General features: G+C 42.7%; 6 protein-coding genes across 7 annotated transcripts in view; 1 reads left to right on the top strand and 5 right to left on the bottom strand.

Annotated features, from left to right (window-relative positions):
- LOC310809776 (arf-GAP with dual PH domain-containing protein 1-like) overlaps positions 1–4253 on the bottom strand; it is a 17557-nt gene extending 13304 nt beyond the window's left edge. For both annotated transcript variants that reach the window (XR_014554412.1, XM_083677232.1), the window contains exon 1: positions 3910–4253. Coding sequence is in view for 1 of the 2 variants with exons in the window: in XM_083677232.1 (XP_083533358.1) it covers positions 3910–4000 (91 nt within the window). In the remaining variant the exon portion in view is untranslated. The remainder of the gene's footprint in view (positions 1–3909) is intronic.
- A 664-nt stretch (positions 4254–4917) lies between these two features.
- Positions 4918–8383, bottom strand: rnps1 (RNA binding protein S1, serine-rich domain). The gene is made up of 7 exons (XM_083676342.1): positions 8316–8383; positions 7572–7721; positions 7261–7446; positions 6894–6999; positions 6410–6563; positions 6093–6234; positions 4918–5394 (listed from the first exon to the last, which is right to left on the bottom strand). Coding segments are annotated over exons 1-7 (846 nt in total). The 5' UTR covers positions 8318–8383; the 3' UTR covers positions 4918–5288.
- A 28-nt stretch (positions 8384–8411) lies between these two features.
- On the top strand, positions 8412–11384 carry LOC310809156 (uncharacterized protein). The gene is made up of 4 exons (XM_083676341.1): positions 8412–8655; positions 8937–9626; positions 9760–9906; positions 10086–11384. Exons 2-4 carry the CDS (start codon positions 8979–8981, stop codon positions 11067–11069), a joined length of 1779 nt encoding a protein of 592 aa, XP_083532467.1. The 5' UTR covers positions 8412–8655; positions 8937–8978; the 3' UTR covers positions 11070–11384.
- Positions 11385–12087: 703 nt separating this feature from the next.
- On the bottom strand, positions 12088–15366 carry LOC310809245 (cytochrome P450 2K1-like; the record flags this gene model as incomplete). Its single annotated transcript, XM_083676440.1, has 9 exons — positions 12088–12280; positions 12403–12544; positions 12686–12870; positions 13036–13177; positions 13459–13638; positions 13727–13887; positions 13981–14130; positions 14305–14467; positions 15163–15366. The coding sequence occupies 9 exons, from the start codon at positions 15364–15366 to the stop codon at positions 12093–12095; spliced, it is 1515 nt and encodes a 504-aa protein (XP_083532566.1). The 3' UTR covers positions 12088–12092.
- A 1394-nt stretch (positions 15367–16760) lies between these two features.
- On the bottom strand, positions 16761–24400 carry LOC310809244 (cytochrome P450 2K1-like). Its single transcript, XM_083676439.1, has 12 exons — positions 24154–24400; positions 23299–23461; positions 22968–23117; positions 22714–22874; positions 22408–22587; positions 21968–22109; positions 21466–21650; positions 21183–21324; positions 20890–21062; positions 17543–17725; positions 17260–17401; positions 16761–17135 (listed from the first exon to the last, which is right to left on the bottom strand). Exons 1-12 carry the CDS (start codon positions 24355–24357, stop codon positions 16948–16950), a joined length of 2013 nt encoding a protein of 670 aa, XP_083532565.1. The 5' UTR covers positions 24358–24400; the 3' UTR covers positions 16761–16947.
- Positions 24401–25216: 816 nt separating this feature from the next.
- On the bottom strand, positions 25217–26711 carry LOC310809130 (cytochrome P450 2K1-like). Its single transcript, XM_083676288.1, has 4 exons — positions 26560–26711; positions 25994–26156; positions 25663–25812; positions 25217–25569 (listed from the first exon to the last, which is right to left on the bottom strand). Exons 1-4 carry the CDS (start codon positions 26704–26706, stop codon positions 25283–25285), a joined length of 747 nt encoding a protein of 248 aa, XP_083532414.1. The 5' UTR covers positions 26707–26711; the 3' UTR covers positions 25217–25282.
- Between the last annotated feature and the right edge of the window lie 951 nt (positions 26712–27662).

The raw sequence follows: 27662 nt of genomic DNA, 5'->3' as shown, positions 1-27662 counted from the left end.
TTAGAGCTTGTGTCAGAGTGTCTCGAAAGACGTCTGGGAGTATACGGCTATCCTCCCGGGGTTGGAGGAGGAGGCTGGTGTTCTCCTATCTGTCTGACGTGTGTGGAGGGAGGGGGGGGGGTCTATCAGGCGCCATGGCGACTCACCTTGAAACATCATGGCAGAGTAAAGTTTCACAGACACTATTTCTGGCTGGCTCACACTCCTGACACAATACTCCTGATCAATAACAAACAGTGTCCAGAACAGATCTGTGTGTGTGTGTGTGTGTGTGTGTGTGTGTGTGTGTGTGTGTGTGTGTGTGTGTGTGTGTGTGTGTGTGTGTATTTGTTTCTGCCTGCGTGCATGCATGCCTGCGTGCCTGCATATGTGTGTGTATTTACACAATACGCAGAGACTCTGGGATTCTATTTGGTGTTGCAACCTCAGCAGACCTCTTCTATTTGTTAGGACAGGGAAAATGGGACCATATGCCTGTCCTGTCTGGGTTCATGGATAGGCCAGTTTTACTAAGTTACAAGGTGATTTTGCCAAACCAATGGGTCCAGGAAACAGAATTAATTCGCTGTCTTCATAAAGACAATATTCTGTGAACTTAAGTAATGGTAAAAAGTTTGTGTTCACATTATCTGAAAGGAATCCTGATGTAGACCTTTAGCAGTGTCTCTGTATATTGGAGAACAGGATCTAACTTATCTAGCTTATCTTTGATATTCACAAGTCAAAATATGTGTCCATGACATTGTAGGAAGATCCATGCAATTGTACACTGCAAAGCAGAAAAAAAGCTACAAAGGGGATTTCTCTAAGTAAATATATGGAAATTCTGGCCAGATATCATCATCTGGATAAGGGAATCCAAGTCCCTGAAATAGCGCAGACATCACATCAAAAACACTATCAATGTATTGTGACGCTGATTTTTTTTTTAGTATTCATGCTGGCAAACTTCCTGTGTTCCAGCAAAGTTCAGTCAGAGTTCAGGACATCAAGAAATCCCTTTGAAGAGTGATGTAAGGGGGGGAGAAGGGGGAGCCAATGGCAACCATCAGTATTCCACTATCTAGTTTTGAAAATGAATATATGACGTACAGCTAGCTGGCTCTAAAAGGAGTCAGGCAGGAGACATTATTCTGATATTGAAGACATTATTCTGTTAGCAGGATATGCTAACTCTCTGTAAGTATTTTCCCATACAAATCTCCTATGTGTCCCAAAGAGCCTGAAATGTGTACAGAAGTGAACCAAGAGTGAAGCATATTCGTATGCAGCCCTGATTTTATTTAAAAACCTAAAAGGTTGGCAATGCTGTCCTCAATAGAATAGTCAGTATGGTCCAAATTTGGCAAAGATTGTAAAACACTGTTCTGAATATGTACATAGTTTGTATATGTCTTACTAGTATTGAAGGGGGCGTTTTTGTTTGTAATGAAGCTTCTGTATTGGTATTGGTTTTAGTTGCTGCTATTTTGCAGTTGGGTCAGGGAAATAGAGCAAAATCGTGTGGTTCAGGTTTCTGTGGATGGTGCAGTCATTTTATCATTGAGAAGACAAAAGAGCAGACACACACAAACCACACAAATATAAATATAGCTTGAAGGCGTCGCAAAGTACCTTCCTTATATTGAGTGTAACTCAATACCAAACTATAGTCATGAGAAGCACATAGAGAGAGGATATTCTAAAGTAGCATGTCATTCCTCTAAATTGCCATATAGTGTCTCCTAGTTAAGTGATCATAAACCAGAATAAAAGATGAGTCACTCAGTGAGCAAATGTCTACAGCAAGAGCGAGCGAGCGAGCAAGAGAGAGAGAGAGAGAGAGAGAGAGAGAGAGAGAGAGAAATTATATATCACATTTATTTGAGTACAATCATGAGTGCATTAGTCATAGTTTTATCTCTATCATCACTTCCCTCAATTACAGAAAATAATGGCTTAGACTGTTGAAGCCATAGCCAAGACAACAACACACCAGCTATGCTGTGAGTTTGGAAATGAGAAACATCACTGAGACACTGCATTCTGAGCTGAGCTATACTAAAGACTGAATAGCATAGGGAAGTGCTCACTGATGTGGATGAGGATTGGACAACTGTATCTGATGCTGCACCAATCAGATCAGAGAGAGATCAGACATGTATTTGAATATGCTGCCTCAAGAGATCAGCTGAATCACCCTGTGTGTGTGTGTGTGTGTGTGTGTGTGTGTGTGTGTGCGTGCGTGTGCGTGTGCGTGTGCGTGTGCGTGTGCGTGTCTACTCCCCCCCTCCCCCAGTCTATTGTCCCCACACAGATAATTCTGGACTGGATCCACTGAACTCACTCTCTGATCCACAGCAAGCCAGCACACCCTCAAGCCAGCACACCCTCCATGAAAATAAAGACATGTGTCTCTAACTATGCCATTATTTTTGTACCATTTGCAGGCTTTAATTAATGAGAGTCGTCCACTATGATTGATTTGGCAGAGTCTGATGAGACCTTAGTAGATAATTAGACCACTTTACAGTTAAAGTATTGTCATATCTTTTTTATTGTCCATTCATTGGTATCTAATAACAAATAAAGACTATTCATGGACGTTTGTTTTGTCATCCTGTTATCTGATGAAAGTTTGATATGATACTGTATTTAGTTGCAGATAAATGGGAGCTTGGCTGAAGACAAGGACCAAGACAGACAATCCACATTGCAGATCAGCTTAAACACTTCCTAGAAGCACTTGTTAGGGGAAAGGCAAAAGCAGCCCCTTAGAATCAGTAAACATAATTTCCAATTTAATTATCTAAATAAATGTTGTTGATTTGACCACATAAGTCTCTAAATTCATGACACCATTATCCATTGCACCTATCAATTCATGATGATTTGAATTAAGGCTTGTCATATTGAGTGAGTCATAATATTCCTCATCTAGAACATCATACATTTACTGTTACTGGAATGTACTGTCACAATAAGCTTCTGGAAACCATATCACAACCTTCCTTATATGATCAGATGCAGCATCCATGTTTGCTCTGAGGAGGTATGCTAGCTGTGGTCAAATGGACAGTGGGCACTGCTCCTGAGGAACCCACACAGGTTTCCCACTGAGAGGGTGGGGCATAGTCATCAAACAACTTTCATCTCTATGGGATGAGGCTCCAAGGGCGGGACAATGCATCAACCAATCCGTGTGAACATGATCCCGCAAATGATAACCGTTATCCCACTCCCTGTCTGGATTCCCTGGATTCCTTTTACACACTTAGACACCTACTCTGTGATCTTAACATGCGTTCACTTTGTCGTCATGCAGTCATACCGCCTACCTGTTTGCCTGCACTTGAGACTGATTAAGCAATAACTGAAAATCTGATGAAGGTCTGCAAACAAAGGAACACTAGACCTACAGTGTACTTGTGTGGCAGTGGGTGTGTGATCACAGTTACTGTAAGTGACGAAATCTTTGCCACGATGTTAACACATAACATACACCTCACCTTAAAGGTCCATGAGATGAAAACAGACATAACATTTGAGACGGCGAAACTAAATTACTATCATCCTTTTGCTTGAGGAATGGTCATCTACTGATCAAAATTAAATGATTATTTCTGAGAAATAAACTGTCTGTCACTGTTATTAAGAAAAAATATTAGTATCTACAATTATTGAAATAAAATGTTTTATTGGTGAACCATTTACAAACGAAGTTACAAACCCACCATCATAACAGGTGTATGGCATTCTATTCAGTATTTTATCTGGAACATAGATTAAAACAATCACCCACCATCGCAACGACTGCGAGAGGGGCGCCGTACGTGCGTGCGGAAACTCAACGACCTTGCCTACCTGTCTCGAGGAGCGCCCGCCACCTGACATAAAATACTTGAGACAATTTTTGCGACCATACTGTACCTGCAGCTCCGCAATCTGCACAGCTCCCGTTCCCAGGTCTCTCCAATAGCTCTTTTAAAAGCGTTTTGTTATTTTTTTGTTCCGTAGCCATGCTGTGAGTTTATTTGCTTATTCAATGAATGCCTCAACTCAAAAGCTTCGAAAGTGAGGGTGTATGGGGTGGATATCGCCACTGCAGTTTTTATGCCCGTGGGCAGCTATTAAATTAGCTATCTCATCTGAGATAAGTATTAGTGTCTGAGTCGCAAATAATGGATTATGATGAAAACATGTTGTTGTCGTGCGCGCGTACAGATGTATATTCCAGCCGCTCCTTGTGAATTCTACTAGGCTATCCTCCTCTCAGTTCCTGCTCTCTGTACACATCAGCGCTCTCTCTCTCTCTCTCTCTCTCTCTCCGTCTCTCAAAAGTGAGACCTCAAGCGGTCATTACTTGAAAACATTTTGAGGCACTCCGAATAATGAGAACTCCCTTTGCCTTTTGTTTCATTCCTAATCAATATATGTATTGATTCTGTGTAGGTCAGGCTTGATGGAATTTACCAAAAAACGTGCATGAACTGCCTTAAATGTGTTTACTCCACGGAAAACACTTAATTGAATTTGTGCAACCAACTGGTCAAGTTGGAAAACGCTTAGTGGACCTCAGTGAATGCCCTTTCAGCACCATTTGGGGGGAGAGCAGGATACCTGCCTCCAGCTCAAAATTAGCCCTGCTCAAAAACCTATGCTTCCTCTTTTCCCTCTCCTCATCAATTTCTGTCTTGTTCACCAGCATACAATGACTCCATAACAGCTTAAACTTCCATCCATATTTGCTGAGCACTGATATTAGCACAAAGTATTTTGAGACACTTGGATGTGGATCATTCAATACAAAATAATCAATTCAAACACTGTCAAGTATGAATTAATTGTCCATAACCTGAGCATGACAGGTAGGCTACTTATCCAGAGAAAAGTTTATAACAATTAAGTTGGCATACACAAACAAACACAACTTGGGTGGAAGTTTTATCCTTTTTATTTTCAAAATGTGTACAAAATCAGTACATGGTAAAAAGGTGTTACATCTTGAGCAAATCATTAGTACATTTTTAAAACAAGCCTGAGCACTGAATGGAATACAGATGACATGACAGACACTCAACCATTAGCAACTGGGCAGCTCAACAGAAAAACTTAATTGGGACAAAGAAATGGCGGGCTCAGACAACTTCCGACAGGGATCTGGTTCAGCCACAAGACAGACGCTTGTATGCGTGTTGACGTTCCGTATCCATATGACTGGAACAGCTGTGGCCTCTAACAGAGAGGGGTGGTTCCAGGAAGCCCGTGTTTAAGGTCCAGGGGGTCGGGGGCCAGGCAGCATTGTTGATCTACCGTGAGGAGTTGGAGCTGGAGCGGGAACGATGACGTCTGCGGCCAGGGGATCTGGAGCGAGAGCGTCGGCGTACTGGGGACCGTCTCCTTGGTGACCGAGATCTTCAGGTACACAAAATAGGCCATTGTTAGGGTAGGGAGGATGTGCAAGAGAATACTGGAACCTTACTGCATTAAATGCAGAATTAGCTCAATAGCAAATACGGTTATGTATTTTTTTCTCTCTCTCACACACGCACACTGCCCTGACCTGTGTAAGTAATGGGATGCCTTGTGTAAGTAGTAATTTCTTCTTTTGGCTCTACACCACACATTTTGAATCAAACAACCACAATGAGGTTAAAGTAGAGATCCTCGTCTTTCACTTCATGGTATTTGTGTCCATATTGGTTTCACCATTCAGAAATTACAACACTTTTTATGCATAGTCCCCCTATTTTAGGGTACCCAAAAGTAATTGGACAGATTTATCAAATGTCTAAATTAAGCACTCATGTTTAGTATTTGGTCGACATCCTTTGCAATAACTGGCTGAAGTCTGCGACCTATTAACCCCACAAGACGCTGGTCTTGGTAAATTACATCATAGTAATTGTTTGATTTAAAATCTAAACTTTTGTATCAATTTGGGAGAGAATAAAAATGGTGATTGGTGGAGGATGTCTGGTAATGAATGCTGAATTGGTGCCTGTGAAACAATTGTAGAACAAGACAATACGGTTCAGTTTGATAGGCCCAAACAGACAGTAAACAGGTCAAGATAATGATAGGCCAATGTCAACATGGGACTCAAGACTAACCTCCTCCTCATCCGGGGTGGGGTGCGACGCCACATAGGGGGAGGCGGGGGCATTCTGCGGGGAGGTGATGGTCTACGGGGGGGAGGGCGTACTCTTGGAGTCAGCACAGCGGATGCAGTGATCTCCTGCCCATCAATCTGACCTGGGGATAGAGGATAGACAGAAGAAAAGAACCACAAACCTCAATACATACTTCATACGATACATATCTCTGTTTGGAGATTTTCTGCTAAACTGAAACACAATCAGACTGACCCAAAGATACACAAGGGTGTTGACCCAGTAGTCTTATTACCATACGGCCCATATGGTCCTACCTCCATCCATGTGTTTCAGGGCCTTCCGGGCCTCTTCTGGAGTCTCAAACTCCACATAGGCGTAGCCCCTGGACAGGTGTGGGTGAAACCTGTCAACTGGCATGTCAATCATCTTGATCTTTCCATAGGTGGCAAAGATCTCCTGGATGTGGTCCTGTGTAGTAGGGGAAGCAGACATCAGAATTAAGAGTTTGGGTTAGGGTTAAATAAAAAAAAAAAGTTTTACTTCATTTATTCAAAACACAAGAATCAGCATCTAAAATGCTTCTCTCTCTCAATGTTTTGCAAAAATACAGCCATCAGTGTATGTCGTCCCAAAGGGCCATATAGACCTTTAATAAGCAATGCCTCCACAGAATACAATACAAATCGGTCAAGTTAGCATTTATTTTTTTTATTTTTTTTACTTACTGTAATATTTGTATGAATAGAAATATAAGCATACAAATATATAGAGGACGACTCACGCCATGTAGCATCTCACCTTGGTCACATTTCTGGTCAGTCGTCCTAAGTGAACTTTGGTGGGTTTGGGACTTGGGCTCCTTCTCTTTCGCTCTTTATCATCTCCTCTCTTCTGTGTTTTGGACCTGCAGCACAGTGGATAATATTCCAAATCATTAGAGTTTACTGTGAGGACACCATTTCGGAGCCCAACAAACAATTCACCTGTCACTGGTATGGGGTTGTTTGTTTATTCTCTCTCAGAGCGCTCTCTGGCCGTTCAGAAATTCAGAGTGTTGTTGGACCGGCTGAAGAGGCAGATTTTCAGAGAGTCTGAATGTTCTAATCATTTTCAAAAATGCTTGGAGAGGTTGTTATTGACCCACTACTGAGAAACAGTTACTCACGCTGAGCGGGAGCGGCGACGGTTGTCATGGCGACGGCGGCCAGCGCTAGGGGACCCAGAGGAGCTGGATGAACTTGAGGAGCGGGAGCTAGAAGACCCAGATCGGCTGGAGCCAGAGGAACTAGACCCACTGGAGGACCCAGAGCTGGAACCAGAGCTGCTGCTGGAGGTAGAGCTGGACCGAGACCTGGGGTAGAACATTTTTACATTTACTGCATTTAGCAGACGCCTTTATCCAAAGTGGCTGATAAAGGGCTTCATGCAACATCTGATAGACCAGGAGTACTTCCAAAGCTGGAGAAGATATCTCACCTGCTACTGCTGCTACCAGTAGAAGCACTGCGACGTTTGCGTCCCTTCTCCCTGCCTCTGTCCTTGTCAGCCCCTTCCTTAGCACCAGTCTTCTCCTTCCCTCTGTCTTTTGTCTTTTCCTCCTCCTTCCGCTTTGTAGGTGACGGTGCCCTAAAAGATAAAAACATGGGAAATGACAGTGATTTAGTGAATAAAATTAGACTTAGGTGGTGAGGGATAAGTAGGGCTTGGAGTCTTTCCTGGCCCTATAACAACGTTGTTTTTTGGTTTTAGGATTAAGTATGCTCTGCTACGACGGAATTGTGATGCATGGATACATAACGTTACAAACAACTGACGCTAGGCTAGCTACATTATTAAGCTTGCTAGCATTGTTGCTGTGCTGATAAGATATAGCTACATAGCTATCTAGTAACTTACCAGCCTGTTAACCATAACGACTAAAATTATTGATCCGTCTTGTAATCGTGCTTTGTTCAATAACTTTTTACTATGAAAACGACCAAAACTATATGATTATTTATGCCAACAACAGTTATTTTCTTTGCGGTTATGATAGGACAGAAACGGCCGCCATTTACTTTCTTCCTTTCATTGAACACACAAGCAAGGCCAGGGTGATAATCCGTGTGGGCAATATAATACAGTTGAATAGTAAGATAACAAATGTCATAAGAAGATGGTCGTAATTATGAAAAGCATAACAGGACGATCGACGCGACTGATATAACTCGCACAACTTACATTTCTTAGGAGTCCGATGCAGGCTAACCTCGCCAGCTAGCAGCTACTCCTGCAAGCAAGCTACTTTTAACGCAGAATGATGACGCGTTGGTCCAAATGACGTTCTCAGTAGAGCGCCACTTCCAACTCGTTAGTGTTGTTTTTGTGCAGCTACGAAACGTAAACATGCACAGATACCTTCAAACAGTTCAGGGAAAAAATATGCTTATTTGCATTGATCGCTTTTAACCTATCGCCTTTTATCGCCTAACCCATTGCACATTAAATGAAACGAACTTATCGTACCGTGTCAAGCCAACTAAAAAACGGACAGCACCATTCATCATCAAACTAAAGCCAGGTGAGTGGGCTAGCTAGCACGATACAAAGACCCCCAGACTGAAGTAGCTTGCACCCCATAGCTAGCAAGTTAACTAACCTAACATCCAAATGTAAACGTTGAGATGTTGATTCCACACTTTGGATTCAGCAAAAAAAAAAAAAAATGGGGAAGTACACCGACAGCCTCAGTCCTTGCCTGTCTGGCTAGCAAGCGCCTTATATCGACGGGAATTATTATCTTTTACGACTCACATTTGTTGTTAATCAGTACATACTTATGTCTTCTATTTCTTTGTAAAGTGAAGCATCCAAGCAGCCTGGGGTAGCGAAGTGACCAAGACCATGGGCCGGCTGGATGATGCGGCCAAGCGCAAAGTGGTGGAACTGCGAAAGGCTGGACTGAGCTTCCGCAAAATCAAGGCTGTGCTGGAGCTGGATAATATCAAGGTGTCTGCCCAGGCCATTTACCTGTTCCTCAAGGAGTTCCAAGGGAAGCAGGGGAAGGTTGGGCCCGAGGAAGGGGGTAGCAGCACAGTCCCACAGGTCATAGCTGGGGCAGGTGGGGGTCGTGGATGGAGGCGGGAGGGCTGGAGTGAGCAGCAGATACGGAATCTGTTGCGGGAGTCGTCGAGTCATGCTGGACATGCTGCAGCGACAGAGTTTGCCAAGCAGGGTGGCCCTACCTCAGAGGCTAGAGCTCAGCCATCAGGGTCAGGTCAGATCAGTGGAGGGAGTGGTAGCCTTCAGCAACAGGAAGGAGAGAAGGAGGACAAGGACATTCAGATCATCAGTGTCACCTCGCTGGCTCAGAACACCCAACAGAGAGGTCCCCAGTCCCCTGGGACAGAGGCAGGGACTGGTTCTGGGGCACCAGCTGTGACTGTGACTGGCTCCTACATGCGTAGAAGAGTTACACCTTCACCAGCTGCCAACCCCATGTTGGCAGCTCGCAAGAGACTTCTGGATAAGGCTCTGTCACATCGAGCAAAGGTTCAATTGCATGTTTTGTAATAATTGAGATACTACTTTCATTCAGAACAGTTTAGTTCTGATATTACAAGAGATATTTTTGTCGTGATTACATCTTTCATTCTCTGATTTTCTTTTTTTTTCTTTTTCCTAGACAAGAGAATCCTCTCTTCAGTCATACCAGCAGATGGCATCATTGTTGAGGAGAGACCAGTCCAATGTTCCTGCTTCTGATGTTACGAGAGCTGTGCCGGGTCAGCCACAGTTTGACCTGACCACGCAAAATAGGCTTAATCAAGCGGTGAGTAGGAAGCAAAATTAATTTAAACCACAATACAGCAGTCTGCAAGTTGTCAGTCATGCTGATACATCAAGCATATCGCATCATGTTGTCCTTTACGTATGTGTATACATATGTATCTCATATTTAAGATTTTGGGCCAGCTTACAGTGTGTCTTTATTGACCTGTTCCTCTGCAGAGGAGGAGTATGGATGGGCAGCCAGGAGCCAGTGTTCCCAGACGAATGTTCCAGCAGAGGGCTGGCTTGGCTGTCCGCTCCGCACACCCTCCCCCCTGCGTGGGCATCCGGCTCCCCAACCCTGCAGTACCACCCACATCTCAGGTTTCCGGCCCAGTCATCCGGCTCCAAACCCCTTCAAGTCAGGGCCTTCTCAGGAGAGACGGGAACCCCAGCCCTCAGCAGGTGCCCCAGGAGGCAGGAGGGAGAAGTGGAGGTGGAGGAGGTGGGCTGCAGGAGCAGGTCCAAAGTCTGGGCTCGGAGGTGCACAGCCTCAGCCTGGCAGTGAGGATGCTGGTGGAGCAGCAGTGCCGGCTGGAGAGAGAGCAGGCCCAGCAGACCCAGGTCCAGAAGCAGATCCTCAGCACCCTGCAATCCATGGCCTCTAGACTGGGCCCCTGTAATAGCCTTCAGCAGCACACCAAAACTCCCCCACCCCTGTCCCTACCTGCCTCCACCTCCTACAACCAGGACACGTTCACCTATAGCCAGGGCACGTATGCCCAGTGCAGCCAAACCCAGCCCAGCTACAATGAAATGGGCAGCCCTAGTCTTGAAACCATGGAGGCCTTCAAACTGACTGGACTTAATACTCATGGCATTAACGGGTTCCAGTCGTGCAGCAGTGCCAATAGCCTCCCACTCACACACACCCCAACACACACGCTGGCGCACACACAGTCTTACACACCAGCCTACACCCAGCAACACGCTCCAACACACATACCCTCCTACACACAGTCCTATGCCCCGACATATACCCAGTCCCACACACATACATACAGAGGAACAGAGAGTAAAGCCCCAGACTACCCCAGCCCTAGCACAGAGGGTGCTCTCCAGGACTGTAGTGCCTCTACCCAGATGTCTGTGAACCCTGCCTCTCCTTTAACCATCTCCCCACAGGACCCACAGCTCAACATCATTAAAGTGGAGACACTGTAAGACATGATCAAATTCAGGTTTCAGCTCCATATGGTCAGTCTAAGGCTCTGTGTTTGTACGTATTTGCATAAATTCTGCCACCATAAATTCTCTACCCCCACTCCTTGAGCCAAGTTAACTGCAAGTATTAGGTACATTAAAGGGGCAATCTGGGCTGGAGAAATGTAACCACTCTCAAATTCATAGACTGAGCTATAGATGCAAGGACTGACCATCCATGAGATTAAAATTAGTTTTAACCATGTTTTGAAGCTATACAGTGTTTGTTTATAATCACATTGTTCACAAACAATGGAATAAAGGATATATTTTTCTGATGGGGTAAGACAGTTGAACTAAGCTCATGATATATATATATATATATACACAGAGAGAGAGAGAGATAGAGGCAGGTCCCAGTAATTTACCTGTAATTTACTGTTACTGTTGTCTGTGGAATCTGACCTGGGGTATGGCACACCGCTAAATATTTTACCTGTGGCAGACCTAGTCATGGTCCCGGTAAAAAATCGATCAGGGGTCTGTGTAAATAATTAAGTCCAAAAATGGATGTACCAATACCGGATCGCCCCCTTTAAATACCTCAATGACTGCATGCTACATGCACTGCCACAATAGAAGGGTTAGTCTATGTTCAGTTTTTAGCAGTACATTTTATATGCCTTGGTTTATAAACTGTTATGGGAGAGTGGTCTTTGTTATGCTTAAGTATAACAATGTAGTAGAAAACACTATCTTGTGATATGCCTTATATGTATCCATTCTGTTTTTTACATAAAACATTGCTTATTTAAGAAGTTGTTTTTATTGTCCCAGAACAAAAAGCAATACAGAGAAGTATTCAATACTTTTAGGAGGAACAGTGGGAATTGGTAACAACATGCCTTACTATGCGTCATCCGAGCCATAGATGTAAAACTGTCTTCACTAATGCAATAGGAGGATTACATCCAGAAGAAATGTTCCAAAACTAGTCCTCATCTTGTTAATGAGGAAATCTTCATACAGGTGTTAAAGGTCTACTCAGGCCCGGTTCACAGCACACAGCTGGTGGGGTGAAGGGTTGAGGGTGAACCCTATCGCTGGTGTGAGGTCCAGCTCATCCTCTGTTACCCCGGGTGGAGGAGTGAAACGAAAGCGCTGCAGGAGGGAGGTGAAGAAGAGGAAGAGCTCCATCCTGGCCAGACTCTCCCCCAGACACACCCTACGGCCTATGAGAGAGAGAGACAGAGAGTGTGAAAAAGAACACAAAGAATGTCCAGAAAGGCACAATATTTTCTCTACTATATTCTCATTAACATCAAACTCATGTGTATTGAACAAGGTAAAGTACCTGCAGAGAAGGGCATGAAGGCATCCCTCTTGATGAATCTACCCTGGTCATCCAGGAAGTGGGCAGGATTAAAGGTTTGGGGGCTCTCCCATTCCCTTTCGTCCCACAGGACGGACCTCAGTAAAGGAAAAACAGTTGTCCCCTGGAGGCCACAGAGAGAATCACAGATAAGCACCAAAAACATTTGAAGGGGTTAGCTTTCCATGTGTTTTCATAATGCAGGGATCCACTATTGATTCAATAAAAAAGGGATACTCTGTGATTTAGCAGGTTATATTTATACCTTCTTGATGAAGTATCCCTGAAAGGTCACATCTTTGCTGGTGACATGGGGGACGGACATGGGTAGAATATTGGCCAGTCTCTGTATCTCATGGATGACTGCATCAGTGTAGGGCAGATTCTTCCTGTCTTCTACCAGGACCTGACGACTTCCTATGACACTACTGATCTCCTCTTGTACGCGCTCTAAGACACAGTAAACAGGAGGAGGATCTAAATTACCCTACAATCTATGGTGAAACATTAATCCAAATTAACTTTAGTATGCACCTGACTAGCCATGGTAATTTGTCAATCACCTGTTTCAAATTGTCCCTTTGCCCCAATGTGTGTGTGTGTGTGTGTCCTTACCCTGTATGTGGGGATACTTGGCCATAAGCATGAGTCCCCAGCGCAGGGTTGTTCCTGTAGTGTCAGTTCCAGCAGCAAACAGGTTGGACACAGAACACAAAAGGTTCTCCTTGTTATAATGAGAGTTCATATTGCCTGATTCCTTGAATAGACAAAAACACAGATAATGTTTCAGTGAAGTTGAATATTTTGTGTTAAAGATATTTCATGCAAGTTAGTCTGCTTGGTTGAGCAAATATTGTTTTAATGTAATAAGGTAAACAAATAAAATAAGCTTTTACTTTGTGGAGGTTTTCTGTTATAGAGAAACTCAACCTTCTCTCTACAAGCTTCTAGTCATGGATAAATAATAAGTAAGCTGGGAAAACTAAATTCCCACTGGGCAATAACATCATAAATTCCCAAGTTAGTCATTCTTCATACCTCCAAGTTCTGCTTCTGGACAAGGAATGAGTCCACAAAGCCTCTGCACATTTGAGGGTTCAGAGTCTCTTTCAGGCCTCTGATCAACTCATTCATTTGATTCTTATTGGCTTCCACATTCTTCATGATACGTCTCCTGTTGCTTAACAACTTGCCCAACAATGGGAATATGTTGTATAGCTATATCCCCATGAAAAAAAAGATAAGCATGAATGAGGTTATCACTCCCTGCAAGTGAGGAACAAAGGACATTATGATGATACATTACCTGTATCGAGAATGAGCCAGCAAGTCGGATGTTCTCATTGGCCCGGTCAACCATTGCTGTAAACTGGGGGTCAGTATATTCAAACCTGCTTCCATACACAATGGCTGAGATGATATTTGATACAGCGTAATTCACTGGCTGGGTTGTGTCAAACGCTTTACCTGTCATATAAGGATAACAGAAAATAGATCAAACAAACCAAGAACACCATTAGATTTACTTATTGTTTAATTCGAAGTCTGTCCATCTCTTACCCTCATGTTTCTCAAACACTTCAATCAGGTAGCGAATCTCTTCTATGATTTTGTCCTCACTCCCTTTCTTTCCCATCCCAAAGTCCCTCAGATTCGACAGTGCAAAGCGCCTCATCTCTTTCCATGAGTCTCCATTGGCAAACAGGATCCCTATGAAAGAAGAAAATGATTTCGGTTAAACAATATTGTTTTGATGTAAGAATTGGTAAGCTACATTTATACAATACAATTAGCAGGTTCCCCTCCCCTTACATGTATGGTTTGACTTATTGAATTAAATGCAAGACGGTACACCAGAGTAACTAGTAAGATTCCTTTAATTACCATGTCCGTTGCTTATGCCTTTCAACGCAGGCAAGATCTCCCTGTCCCCAAACACCTCAGCATGGTTGACCAGTGCCTGCTTGACAGTCTTGTATCCTGCGAGTACAACCACTTTTCTGGATCCAACGTGAACCGTGAACACTGACCCATATTTCTTGGACAGCTGTTTAGTATGACATGAAAACATGGGCCACCGTTAGAGTTATGCTCGAATACATCCTTGTATTTCAAAGGCTACTGCCTCATAAAAAAACACATGAAGCAGAGCCTCGAACTTCGTAAAACTGCAACGTTACGGAAAAGACAGCAATTCGACAGCGTGGGTGGGGGCACACTTGGATAATTACTTTATAACTGTTTTGACTGACCCTTGAGGAGAATATACGAGAGAAAGAGAGTGAGGTGCAACCGAGTGGAAGGGGGGGGTTAAGGGCATTTTGAAGTCAAAGGTGAGTAGTGACAGTAGTTCGCTACACGGCTACATGTCAAAAAAGTAGTTAACTACTGAAAACACTACGAAGATTTGAATTTAGTTCAATTACCACCAAGCTACAGCAAAATGTACTTAAACTAATAGTTGAGCTACATGTAGTGGAACTACTCCCCAACACTATTCACTTAAATTAATTTAAAAGAAAACATGAATCATAGCCTAATCATGAAATACATGAGAAACAGTATATGGAGACTTGGTAATTGCAAGAAGACAGCCCAGCAGCCCATTCATAGTATATGCAAAAACGGCTTCCCCAATTATGGATTGTGCCTTTAAGCTGAAGAACCAATTGAAAATGACCAGAAAATACATCACAAGAGGAGTATTCTCTGAAAGCAGTGCAGCTCAGCACCGCATCTCACCTCACAGAGAGTCCTGTAGGGCCTCTTGAGGTCCAACAGGAGCATGTTACCAAGCAGGGGCAGAGGCCTGGGTCCTGGAGGCTCCTTCCCCTGTTCCTGGGAGCTGGAACTGGAGGAGAGGAGGTAGAGTACCAGCAGAAACAGCATAACCCCCAGCAGTGTGACTGAGCTGGGATCCAGGAGAAGACCTTCCACTAGAGCCATGGGTCTTCTTGTACCCTTACACAACAATAAACCTCAGAGAAAGACCTGCAGTATGATCTCCCTGTTCAGAGAGGTTAATGTTTTATAGAGGAGGGACAGCCTCAGGGGAGGGGCTATGCATTCTGAGACCAATCTTCTCACTCTGACTACCCAGTGCTCTACATATCATTAAAATAACCATATTTCCAGTTCCAAACCCATAAGTAACTTTTCAACTACTTTTTTTTACACTGTATTTGTTGAGAAAAAGTCAATGATCAATTGTCTTATTAAAGGTAAAAGCAAACATTTTACTGACAATAACAGCACAGCTGGAACGTTTAGCCGTGTGTTATTGAAAAGCGCATTAACATTACTGAAACTACTTAATAGATGTCCGGTTATCATTTGCAACTGCAGGATTATCGGAAAATGATGTATACACTAGAATGCCCCTTTAGCCAATCAGAATCGCATTTTTAACTAAGCCGTGGTACTAATATACAAAGTAACGGTTCCATCAATTTCCATGGTAACATAATAAAGCATACTTTCTGTGGTGCAATGAAAACAAAAAAACTCTTGAGAAAAACCTTCACTCAGGGACAACCTCAGAGAGGAGGGGCTAGACATTCTGAGATCAATCCATTCACTCTAGCAGGTTTATATTGTGCCCTGCAGATGATTATAATAACCATATTTCCAGTTCCAAACCTATAAAAAAAAATGCATATTTTAAATTGTATTTGTTTGAAAAAGGTCAGTGATCAATTGTATTATGAAAGACAGTTCAAACTAAAATGAGACCTGGTGAAACTATCTACAGTGCAGTGGCAGAGGGCATACATCAAACAATAAGTCAGCATTTCAGAAAGGCAACAAAAACTAAAACCACACAAATGAAGTGCAGCATAACCTCCAAAGCAAGCCTTACCAATACATTTTATACATACATTATTCTCAATGCACCTGTCTGTGAACAACAAAAATGACCAATTTCAACATTTGTGTATACAGTATGATATACATTAGGCCCAAACAGTCTAGGCCCGGTTCACAGTACACAGCTGGTAGGGTGAAGGGTTGAGAGTGAACCTTATGGATGGTGTGAGGTCCAGCTCATCATGAATGTACCAATACTGGATTGGCCCCTTTAAATACCTCAATGAATGCATGCTACATGCACTGCCACAATAGAAGGGTCAGTCTATATTCAGTTTTTAGCAGTACATTTTATATGCCTTGGTTTATAAACTGTTATGGGAGAGTGGTCTTTGTTATGCTTAAGTATAACAATGTAGTAGAAAACACTATCTTGTGATATGCCTTATAGGTATCCATTCTGTTTTTTACATAAAACATTGCTTATTTAAGAAGTTGTTTTTATTGTCCCAGAACAAAGAACAATACAGAGAAGTATTCAATACTTTTAGGAGGAACAGTGGGAATTGGTAACAACATGCCTTATCATGCGTCATCCGAGCCATAGATGTAAAACTGTCTTCACTAATGCAATAGGAGGATTACATCCAGAAGAAATGTTCCAAAACTAGTCCTCATCTTGTTAATGAGGAAATCTTCATACAGGTGTTAAAGGTCTACTCAGGCCCGGTTCACAGCACACAGCTGGTGGGGTGAAGGGTTGAGGGTGAACCCTATCGCTGGTGTGAGGTCCAGCTCATCCTCTGTTACCCCGGGTGGAGGAGTGAAACGAAAGCGCTGCAGGAGGGAGGTGAAGAAGAGGAAGAGCTCCATCCTGGCCAGACTCTCCCCCAGACACACCCTACGGCCTATGAGAGAGAGAGAGACAGAGAGTGTGAAAAAGAACACAAAGAATGTCCAGAAAGGCACAATATTTTCTGTACTTCATTCTCATTAACATCAAACTCATGTGTATTGAACAAGGTAAAGTACCTGCAGAGAAGGGCATGAAGGCATCCCTCTTGATGAATCTACCCTGGTCATCCAGGAAGTGGGCAGGATTAAAGGTTTGGGGGCTCTCCCATTCCCTTTCGTCCCACAGGACGGACCTCAGTAAAGGAAAAACAGTTGTCCCCTGGAGGCCACAGAGAGAATCACAGATAAGCACCAAAAACATTTGAAGGGGTTAGCTTTCCATGTGTTTTCATAATGCAGGGATCCACTATTGATTCAATAAAAAAGGGATACTCTGTGATTTAGCAGGTTATATTTATACCTTCTTGATGAAGTATCCCTGAAAGGTCACATCTTTGCTGGTGATATGGGGGACGGACATGGGTAGAATATTGGTCAATCTCTGTATCTCATGGATGACTGCATCAGTGTAGGGCAGATTCTTCCTGTCTTCTACCAGGACCTGACGACTTCCTATGACACTACTGATCTCCTCTTGTACGCGCTCTAAGACACAGTAAACAGGAGGAGGATCTAAATTACCCTACAATCTATGGTGAAACATTAATCCAAATTAACTTTAGTATGCACCTGACTAGCCATGGTAATTTGTCAATCACCTGTTTCAAGTTGTCCCTTTGCCCCAATGTGTGTGTGTGTGTGTGTGTGTGTGTGTGTGTGTGTGTGTGTGTGTGTGTGTGTGTGTGTGTGTGTGTGTGTGTGTGTGTGTGTGTGTGTGTGTGAACAGTGTCAGCAGCATATGAGCTGTATAGGCAATGCAGTATAAGCAGTATATATGTATTAATAGTAACATTAGAGTAAATAGCAGAATAAATATGGAATGCCGTATGAACAGTATAAACAGGTATGTACAGTATGTACAGATATGTGCAGTGTATTAACAGTAGTATTAAAAGAAAAATATAAGGATATGTGCATTATGAACAGTATAGACAGATTATGAACAGTATAGACAGATATGTACAGAAGAGCAGTGGTATGTAGTAAGAGCAGTGTGTACAAGTGAGGATACAGTATGTACAGTTATAGGAATACTGTAGGGTAGAGTAGTGCAATTGTCCGGGGGGGTGCAGGGGTTGGTAGGTTGTCACCTAGGTGCAGAGTTGGAGTTCAGTAGGGTGACAGCCGCAGGGAAGAAGCTTCCTCTGAACCTGCTAGTTCGGGTGCGGAGAGACCTGTAGCGCCTCCCGGAGGGGAGTGGGGTGAACAGTCTATGGTTGGGGTGAGAAGTGTCCATGACGATGCTGCGTGCCTTACGCAAGCATCGTTTGCCCTGGACAGCCTCAATGGAGGGGAGTAAGGAACCGGTGATGCGTTGGGCAGTTTTCACCACCCTCTGCAGTGCTTTCCGGTCAGATGCAGAGCAGTTGCCATACCATACTGTGACACAGTTGGTGAGGATGCTCTCGATGGTGCAGTGGTAGAAGTATCGGAGGAGACAGATGGACCTTCTTTAGTCTCCTCAGGAAGAAGAGACGCTGGTGAGCCTTCTTAATCAAGGTAGAGGTGTTGAGGGTCCAGGAGAGATCCTCAGAGATGTGGACACCCAGAAACTTGAAGCTGGTGACTCACTCCACCTCAGTCCCGTTGATGAGGATGGGGGTGTGTGTGCCAGCTTTTGACTTCCTGAAGTCCACAATGAGCTCTTTGGTCTTCCTGGTGTTGAGAGCCAGGTTGTTGTCGGTGCACCACTGGACCTCCTCCCTGTAGGCCGACTCATCGTTGTTGCTGATGAGACCGATCACCGTTGTGTCGTCTGCGAACTTAACAATGGTGTTTGAGCCATGTACAGGTGTGCAGTTGTAGGTGAAGAGGGAGTAAAGGAGTAAAGGAGTAAAGGAGGAGCTATGCATTCTGAGACCAATCTTCTCACTCTGACTACCCAGTGCTCTACAGATCATTAAAATAACCATATTTCCAGTTCCAAACCCATAAGTGACTTTTCAACTACTTTTTTTTACACTGTATTTGTTGAGAAAAAGTCAATGATCAATTGTCTTATTAAAGGTAAAAGCACACATTTTACTGACAATAACAGCACAGCTGGAACGTTTAGCCGTGTGTTATTGAAAAGCGCATTAACATTACTGAAACTACTTAATAGGCGTCCGGTTATCATTTGCAACTGTAGGATTATTGGAAAATGATGTATACACTAGAATGCCCCTTTAGCCAATCAGAATCGCATTTTTAACTAAGCCGTGGTACTAATATACGAAGTAACGGTTCCATCAATCTCCATGGTAACATAATAAAGCATACTTTCTGTGGTGCAATGAAAACAAAAAAACTCTTGAGAAAAACCTTCACTCAGGGACAACCTCAGAGAGGAGGGGCTAGACATTCTGAGATCAATCCATTCACTCTAGCAGGTTTATATTGTGCTCTGCAGATCATTATAATAACCATATTTCCAGTTCCAAACCTATAAAAAAAAAATGCATATTTTACATTTTATTTGTTTGAAAAAGGTCAGTGATCAATTGTATTATGAAAGACAGTTCAAACTAAAATGAGACCTGGTAAAACTATCTACAGTGCAGTGGCAGAGGGCATACATCAAACAATAAGTCAGCATTTCAGAAAGGCAACAAAAACTAAAACCACACAAATGAAGTGCAGCATAACCTCCAAAGCAAGCCTTACCAATACATTTTATACATACATTATTCTCAATGCACCTGTCTGTGAACAACAAAAATGACCAATTTCAACATTTGTGTATACAGTATGATATACATTAGGCCCAAACAGTCTAGGCCCGGTTCACAGTACACAGCTGGTAGGGTGAAGGGTTGAGAGTGAACCTTATGGATGGTGTGAGGTCCAGCTCATCATGGATGTACCAATACTGGATTGGCCCCTTTAAATACCTCAATGACTGCATGCTACATGCACTGCCACAATAGAAGGGTCAGTCTATATTCAGTTTTTAGCAGTACATTTTATATGCCTTGGTTTATAAACTGTTATGGGAGAGTGGTCTTTGTTATGCTTAAGTATAACAATGTAGTAGAAAACACTATCTTGTGATATGCCTTATATGTATCCATTCTGTTTTTTACATAAAACATTGCTTATTTAAGAAGTTGTTTTTATTGTCCCAGAACAAAGAACAATACAGAGAAGTATTCAATACTTTTAGGAGGAACAGTGGGAATTGGTAACAACATGCCTTATCATGCGTCATCCGAGCCATAGATGTAAAACTGTCTTCACTAATGCAATAGGAGGATTACATCCAGAAGAAATGTTCCAAAACTAGTCCTCATCTTGTTAATGAGGAAATCTTCTGTGGGGGGACATGCAGCATTCGGCCTGTAGAGGGAGCTACAGGACCGTGGCCAGGGTTGTGTCGGCGAGGCTTCGTTGCACACCTGTTGCAAATAAAGCCTCGTTGACTAGTGCTTAACATGTGTGTGCCTCTGCTTTTTCAGTAGGTGGGCTGGGAACGACAGGAGTTGCTTCCGAGACAGACGACTGAAAAGTCGCAAGAACTTTGAGACGGGCTGAAAAGCCGATAAAGTGAATGTTTGTGCTAATAAACGGGACAAAATCCCTCACTACGATACTGCGTCTGCCTCTGTGTACAACGGACAGTGTTACATCTTCATACAGGTGTTAAAGGTCTACTCAGGCCCAGTTCACAGCACACAGCTGGTGGGGTAAAGGGTTGAGGGTGAACCCTATCGCTGGTGTGAGGTCCAGCTCATCCTCTGTTACCCCGGGTGGAGGAGTGAAACGAAAGCGCTGCAGGAGGGAGGTGAAGAAGAGGAAGAGCTCCATCCTGGCCAGACTCTCCCCCAGACACACCCTACGGCCTATGAGAGAGAGAGAGAGAGAGTGTGAAAAAGAACATAAAGAATGTCCAGAAAGGCACAATATTTTCTCTACTATATTCTCATTAACATCAAACTTGTGTATTGAACAAGGTAAAGTACCTGCAGAGAAGGGCATGAAGGCATCCCTCTTGATGAATCTACCCTGGTCATCCAGGAAGTGGGCAGGATTAAAGGTTTGGGGGCTCTCCCATTCCCTTTCGTCCCACAGGACAGACCTCAGTAAAGGAAAAACAGTTGTCCCCTGGAGGCCACAGAGAGAATCACAGATAAGCACCAAAAACATTTGAAGGGGTTAGCTTTCCATGTGTTTTCATAATGCAGGGATCCACTATTGATTCAATAAAAAAGGGATACTCTGTGATTTAGCAGGTTATATTTATACCTTCTTGATGAAGTATCCCTGAAAGGTCACATCTTTGCTGGTGATATGGGGGACGGACATGGGTAGAATATTGGTCAATCTCTGTATCTCATGGATGACTGCATCAGTGTAGGGAAGATTCTTCCTGTCTTCTACCAGGACCTGACGACTTCCTATGACACTACTGATCTCCTCTTGTACGCGCTCTAAGACACAGTAAACAGGAGGAGGATCTAAATTACTCTACAATCTATGGTGAAACATTAATCCAAATGAACTTTAGCATGTACCTGACTAGCCATGGTAATTTGTCAATCACCTGTTTCAAGTTGTCCCTTTGCCCCCATGTTTACTTCTGACATCAGCTTGAGTGTCTGTGTCAGTAGGCCAAAGGTGTGTGTGTGTGTGTGTGTGTGTGTGTGTGTGTGTGTGTGTGTGTGTGTGTGTGTGTGTGTGTGTCTGTGTGTGTGTGTGTGTGTGTGTGTGTGTGTGTGTGTGTGTGTGTGTGTGTGTGTGTCCTTACCCTGTATGTGGGGATACTTGGCCATAAGCATGAGTCCCCAGCGCAGGGTTGTTCCTGTAGTGTCAGTTCCAGCAGCAAACAGGTTGGACACAGAACACAAAAGGTTCTCCTTGTTATAATGAGAGTTCATATTGCCTGATTCCTTGAATAGACAAAAACACAGATAATGTTTCAGTGAAGTTGAATATTTTGTGTTAAAGATATTTCATGCAAGTTTCATGCAAGTTAGTCTGCTTGGTTAAGCAAATATTGTTTTAATGTAATAAGGTAAACAAATAAAATAAGAATCAGCTTTTACTTTGTGGAGGTTTTCTGTTATAGAGAAACTCAACCTTCTCTCTACAAGCTTCTAGTCATGGATGAATAATAAGTAAGCTGGAAAAACTAAATTCCCACTGGGAAATAACATCTTAAATTCCCAAGTTAGTCATTCTTCATACCTCCAAGTTCTGCTTCTGGACAAGGAATGAGTCCACAAAGCCTCTGCACATTTGAGGGTTCAGGGTCTCTTTCAGGCCTCTGATCAACTCATTCATTTGATTCTTATTGGCTTCCACATTCTTCACGAGACGTCTCCTGTTGCTTAACAACTTGCCCAACAATGGGAATATGTTGTATAGCTATATCCCCATGAAAAAAAAGATAAGCATGAATGACTTCAATTTGTTATCCTTGTTTAATAAAATGGTAGGTAAGTTATTACTCCCTGCAAGTGAGGAACAAAGAACATTATGATGATACATTACCTGTATCGAGACTGAGCCGGCAAGTCGGATGTTGTCATTGGCCCGGTTAACCATTGCTGTAAACTGGGGGTCAGTATATTCAAACCTGCTTCCATACACAATGGCTGAGATGATATTTGATACAGCGTAATTCACTGGCTGGGTTGTGTCAAACGCTTTACCTGCCATATAAGGATAACAGAAAACAGATTAAACAAACCAAGAACACCATTAGATTTACTTATTGTTTAATTCGAAGTCTGTCCATCTCTTACCCTCATGTTTCTCAAACACTTCAATCAGGTAGCGAATCTCTTCTATGATTTTGTCCTCACTCCCTTTCTTTCCCATCCCAAAGTCCCTCAGATTCGACAGTGCAAAGCGCCTCATCTCTTTCCATGAGTCTCCATTGGCAAACAGGATCCCTATGAAAGAAGAAAATGATTTCGGTTAAACAATATTGTTTTGATGTAACGAATTGGTAAGCTACATTTATACAATACAATTAGCAGGTTCCCCTCCCCTTACATGTATGATTTGACTTCTCCTTAATGAATTAAATGCAAGACGGTACACCAGAGTAACTAGTAAGATTCCCTTAATTACCATGTTCGTTGCTTATGTCATTGAAGGAAGGCAAGATCTCCCTGTCCCCAAACACCTCAGCATGGTTGACCAGTGCCTGCTTGACAGTCTTGTATCCTGCGAGTACAACCACTTTTCTGGGTCCAAGGTGAACCGTGAACACTGACCCATATTTCTTGGACAGCTGTTTAGCATGACATGAAAACAAGGGCCACCTTTAGAGTTATGCTCGAATACATCCTTGTATTTCAAAGGCTACTGCCTCATAAAAAAAACACATGAAGCAGAGCCTCGAACTTGCGTAAACCTGCTACGTTACGGAAAAGCTAGCAATTCGACAGCGTGGGTGGGGGCACACTTGGATAATTACTTTATAACTGTTTTGACTGACCCTTGAGGAGAATATACGAGAGAAAGAGAGTGAGGTGCAACCGAGTGGAAGGGGGGGGGGGGGGGGTTAATGGCATTTTGAAGTCAAAGGTGAGTAGCGACAGTAGTACATGTCAAAAAAGTAGTTAACAACTGAAAACACTACGAAGGTTTGATTTTAGTTCAATTATCACCAAGCTACAGCAAAATGTACTTAAACTAATAATTGAGCTACATGTAGTGGAACTACTCCCCAACACTATTCACTTAAATTAATTTAAAAGAAAACATGAATCATAGAGTAATCATGAAATACATGAGAAACAGTATATGGAGACTAGGTAATTGCAAGAAGACAGCCCAGCAGCCCATTCATAGTATATGCAAAAACGGCTTCCCCAATTATGGGTTGAGCCTTTAATCTGAAGAACCAATTGAAAATGACCAGAAAATACATCACAAGAGGAGTATTCTCTGAAAGCAGTGCAACTCAGCACCGCATCTCACCTCACAGAGAGTCCTGTAGGGCCTCTTGAGGTCCAGCAGGAGCATGTTACCAAGCAGGGGCAGAGGCCTGGGTCCTGGAGGCTCCTTCCCCTGTTCCTGGGAGCTGGAACTGGAGGAGAGAAGGTAGAGTACCAGCAGAAACAGCATAACCCCCAGCAGTGTGACTGAGCTGGGATCCAGGAGAAGACCTTCCACTAGAGCCATGGGTCTTCTTGTGCCGTTACACAACAATAAACCTCAGAGGAAGACCTGCAGTATGATCTCCCTGTTCAGAGAGGTTAATGTTTTATAGAGGAGGGACAGCCTCAGGGGAGGGGCTATGCATTCTGAGACCAATCTTCTCACTCTGACTACCCAGTGCTCTACATATCATTAAAATAACCATATTTCCAGTTCCAAACCCATAAGTAACTTTTCAACTACTTTTTTTTACACTGTATTTGTTGAGAAAAAGTCAATGATCAATTGTCTTATTAAAGGTAAAAGCACACATTTTACTGACAATAACAGCACAGCTGGAACGTTTAGCCGTGTGTTATTGAAAAGCGCATTAACATTACTGAAACTACTTAATAGATGTCCGGTTATCATTTGCAACTGTAGGATTATCGGAAAATGATGTATACACTAGAATGCCCCTTTAGCCAATCAGAATCGCATTTTTAACTAAGCCGTGGTACTAATATACGAAGTAACGGTTCCATCAATTTCCATGGTAACATAATAAAGCAATATTTCATGCAAGTTTCATGCAAGTTAGTCTGCTTGGTTGAGCAAATATTGTTTTAATGTAATAAGGTAAACAAATGAAATAAGGTTTTGTGTTATAGAGAAACTCAACCTTCTCTCTACAAGCTTCTAGTCATGGATGAATAATAAGTAAGCTGGGAAAACTAGATTCCCACTGGGCAATAACATCTTAAATTCCCAAGTTAGTCATTCTTCATACCTCCAAGTTCTGCTTCTGGACAAGGAATGAGTCCACAAAGCCTCTGCACATTTGAGGGTTCAGGGTCTCTTTCAGGCCTCTGATCAACTCATTCATTTGATTCTTATTGGCTTCCACATTCTTCACGAGACGTCTCCTGTTGCTTAACAACTTGCCCAACAATGGGAATATGTTGTATAGCTATATCCCCATGAAAAAAAAGATAAGCATGAATGACTTCAATTTGTTATCCTTGTTTAATAAAATGGTAGGTAAGTTATTACTCCCTGCAAGTGAGGAACAAAGAACATTATGATGATACATTACCTGTATCGAGACTGTGCCGACAAGTCGGATGTTGTCATTGGCCCGGTCAACCATTGCTGTAAACTGGGGGTCAGTATATTCAAACCTGCTTCCATACACAATGGCTGAGATGATATTTGATACAGCGTAATTCACTGGCTGGGTTGTGTCAAACGCTTTACCTGCCATATAAGGATAACCGAAAACAGATTAAACAAACCAAGAACACCATTAGATTTACTTATTGTTTAATTCGAAGTCTGTCCATCTCTTACCCTCATGTTTCTCAAACACTTCAATCAGGTAGCGAATCTCTTCTATGATTTTGTCCTCACTCCCTTTCTTTCCCATCCCAAAGTCCCTCAGATTCGACAGTGCAAAGCGCCTCATCTCTTTCCATGAGTCTCCATTGGCAAACAGGATCCCTATGAAAGAAGAAAATGATTTCGGTTAAACAATATTGTTTTGGTGTAACGAATTGGTAAGCTACATTTATACAATACAATTAGCAGGTTCCCCTCCCCTTACATGTATGATTTGACTTCTCCTTAATGAATTAAATGCAAGACGGTACACCAGAGTAACTAGTAAGATTCCCTTAATTACCATGTTCGTTGCTTATGTCATTGAAGGAAGGCAAGATCTCCCTGTCCCCAAACACCTCAGCATGGTTGACCAGTGCCTGCTTGACAGTCTTGTATCCTGCGAGTACAACCACTTTTCTGGGTCCAAAGTGAACCGTGAACACTGACCCATATTTCTTGGACAACTGTTTAGCATGAAATGAAAACATGGGCCACCGTTAGAGTTATGCTCGAATACATCCTTGTATTTCAAAGGCTACTGCCTCATAAAAAAACACTTAAACTTAAATGTACTTAAACTAATAGTTGAGCTACATGTAGTGGAACTACTCCCCAACACTATTCACTTAAATTAATTTAAAAAAAAAACATGAATCATAGCCTAATCATGAAATACATGAGAAACCGTATATGGAGACTTGGTAATTGCAAGAAGACAGCCTAGCAGCCCATTCATAGTATATGCAAAAACGGCTTCCCCAATTATGGATTGTGCCTTTAAGCTGAAGAACCAATTGAAAATGACCAGAGAATACATAACAAGAGGAGCATTCACGGAAAGCAGTGCAACTCAGCACCGCATCTCACCTCACAGAGAGTCCTGTAGGGCCTCTTGAGGTCCAGCAGGAGCATGTTACCAAGCAGGGGCAGAGGCCTGGGTCCTGGAGGCTCCTTCCCCTGTTCCTGGGAGCTGGAACTGGAGGAGAGGAGGTAGAGTACCAGCAGAAACAGCATAACCCCCAGCAGTGTGACTGAGCTGGGATCCAGGAGGAGAAGACCTTCCACTAGAGCCATGGGTCTTCTTGTGCCGTTACACAACAATAAACCTCAGAGGAAGACCTGCAGTATGATCTCCCTGTTCAGAGAGGTTCATTTTTTATAGAGGAGGGACACCCTCAGGGGAGGAGCTATGCATTCTGAGACCAATCTTCTCACTGACTACCCAGTGCTCTACAGATTATAATAACCATATTTCCAGTTCCAAACTCATAAGTAACTTTTTTACACTGTATTTCTTGAGAAAAAGTCAATGATCAATTGTCATATTAAAGGTAAAAGCACACATTTTATTGACAATAACAGCACAGCTGGAACGTTTAGCCGTGTGTTACCATTTGCAACTGTACGGTTATCTGAAAATAATGTATACTCTAGAATGGCGTGGTACTAATATACAAAGTAACGGTTCCCTCAATCTCCGTGGTAACATAATAAAGTATACTTTCTGTGGTGCAATGAAGACCTTGACAAAGATTAAGTGAAATTCTGCCTCTCTTCTAATTTTAGATGTCTGCAGTTCATTGTGATGCTTGTGAAACGTTTTTCATCTGGCAATAATTACAATAATGGTCAACTTTGAGAATATTATTTGTTTCATCTCAATTGTTCTAAACATGTGACATTCGTGACAACGTCAGGTGGAACTTCTCACAGTAATAGCTGCTCTGTTACCACCTAAATTGTTTGGGTTTTCTTTTTGCTTTTCTTTGACAAATAATCTAACCTTGTCCACAGGGTATAAAAATGGCTTAACTTCAGATACAGTATACATATCCCAACCACAGCATCTTCAAAATGACAAACTAGCTAAAATGTAAATTCCAAGATTTGCCATGTTTGTCTCTTAAAACAATCTATTGACACGTTTCTGTGGAGGACCAATAATGAACCAATAATGAATGGGTATTGAT

This window comes from Argentina silus, assembly GCF_951799395.1.
Source record: "Argentina silus genome assembly, chromosome: 9".
Classification (NCBI taxonomy): Eukaryota; Metazoa; Chordata; class Actinopteri; order Argentiniformes; family Argentinidae; genus Argentina; species Argentina silus.
This window is presented reverse-complemented; position numbering and strand designations above follow the sequence as displayed.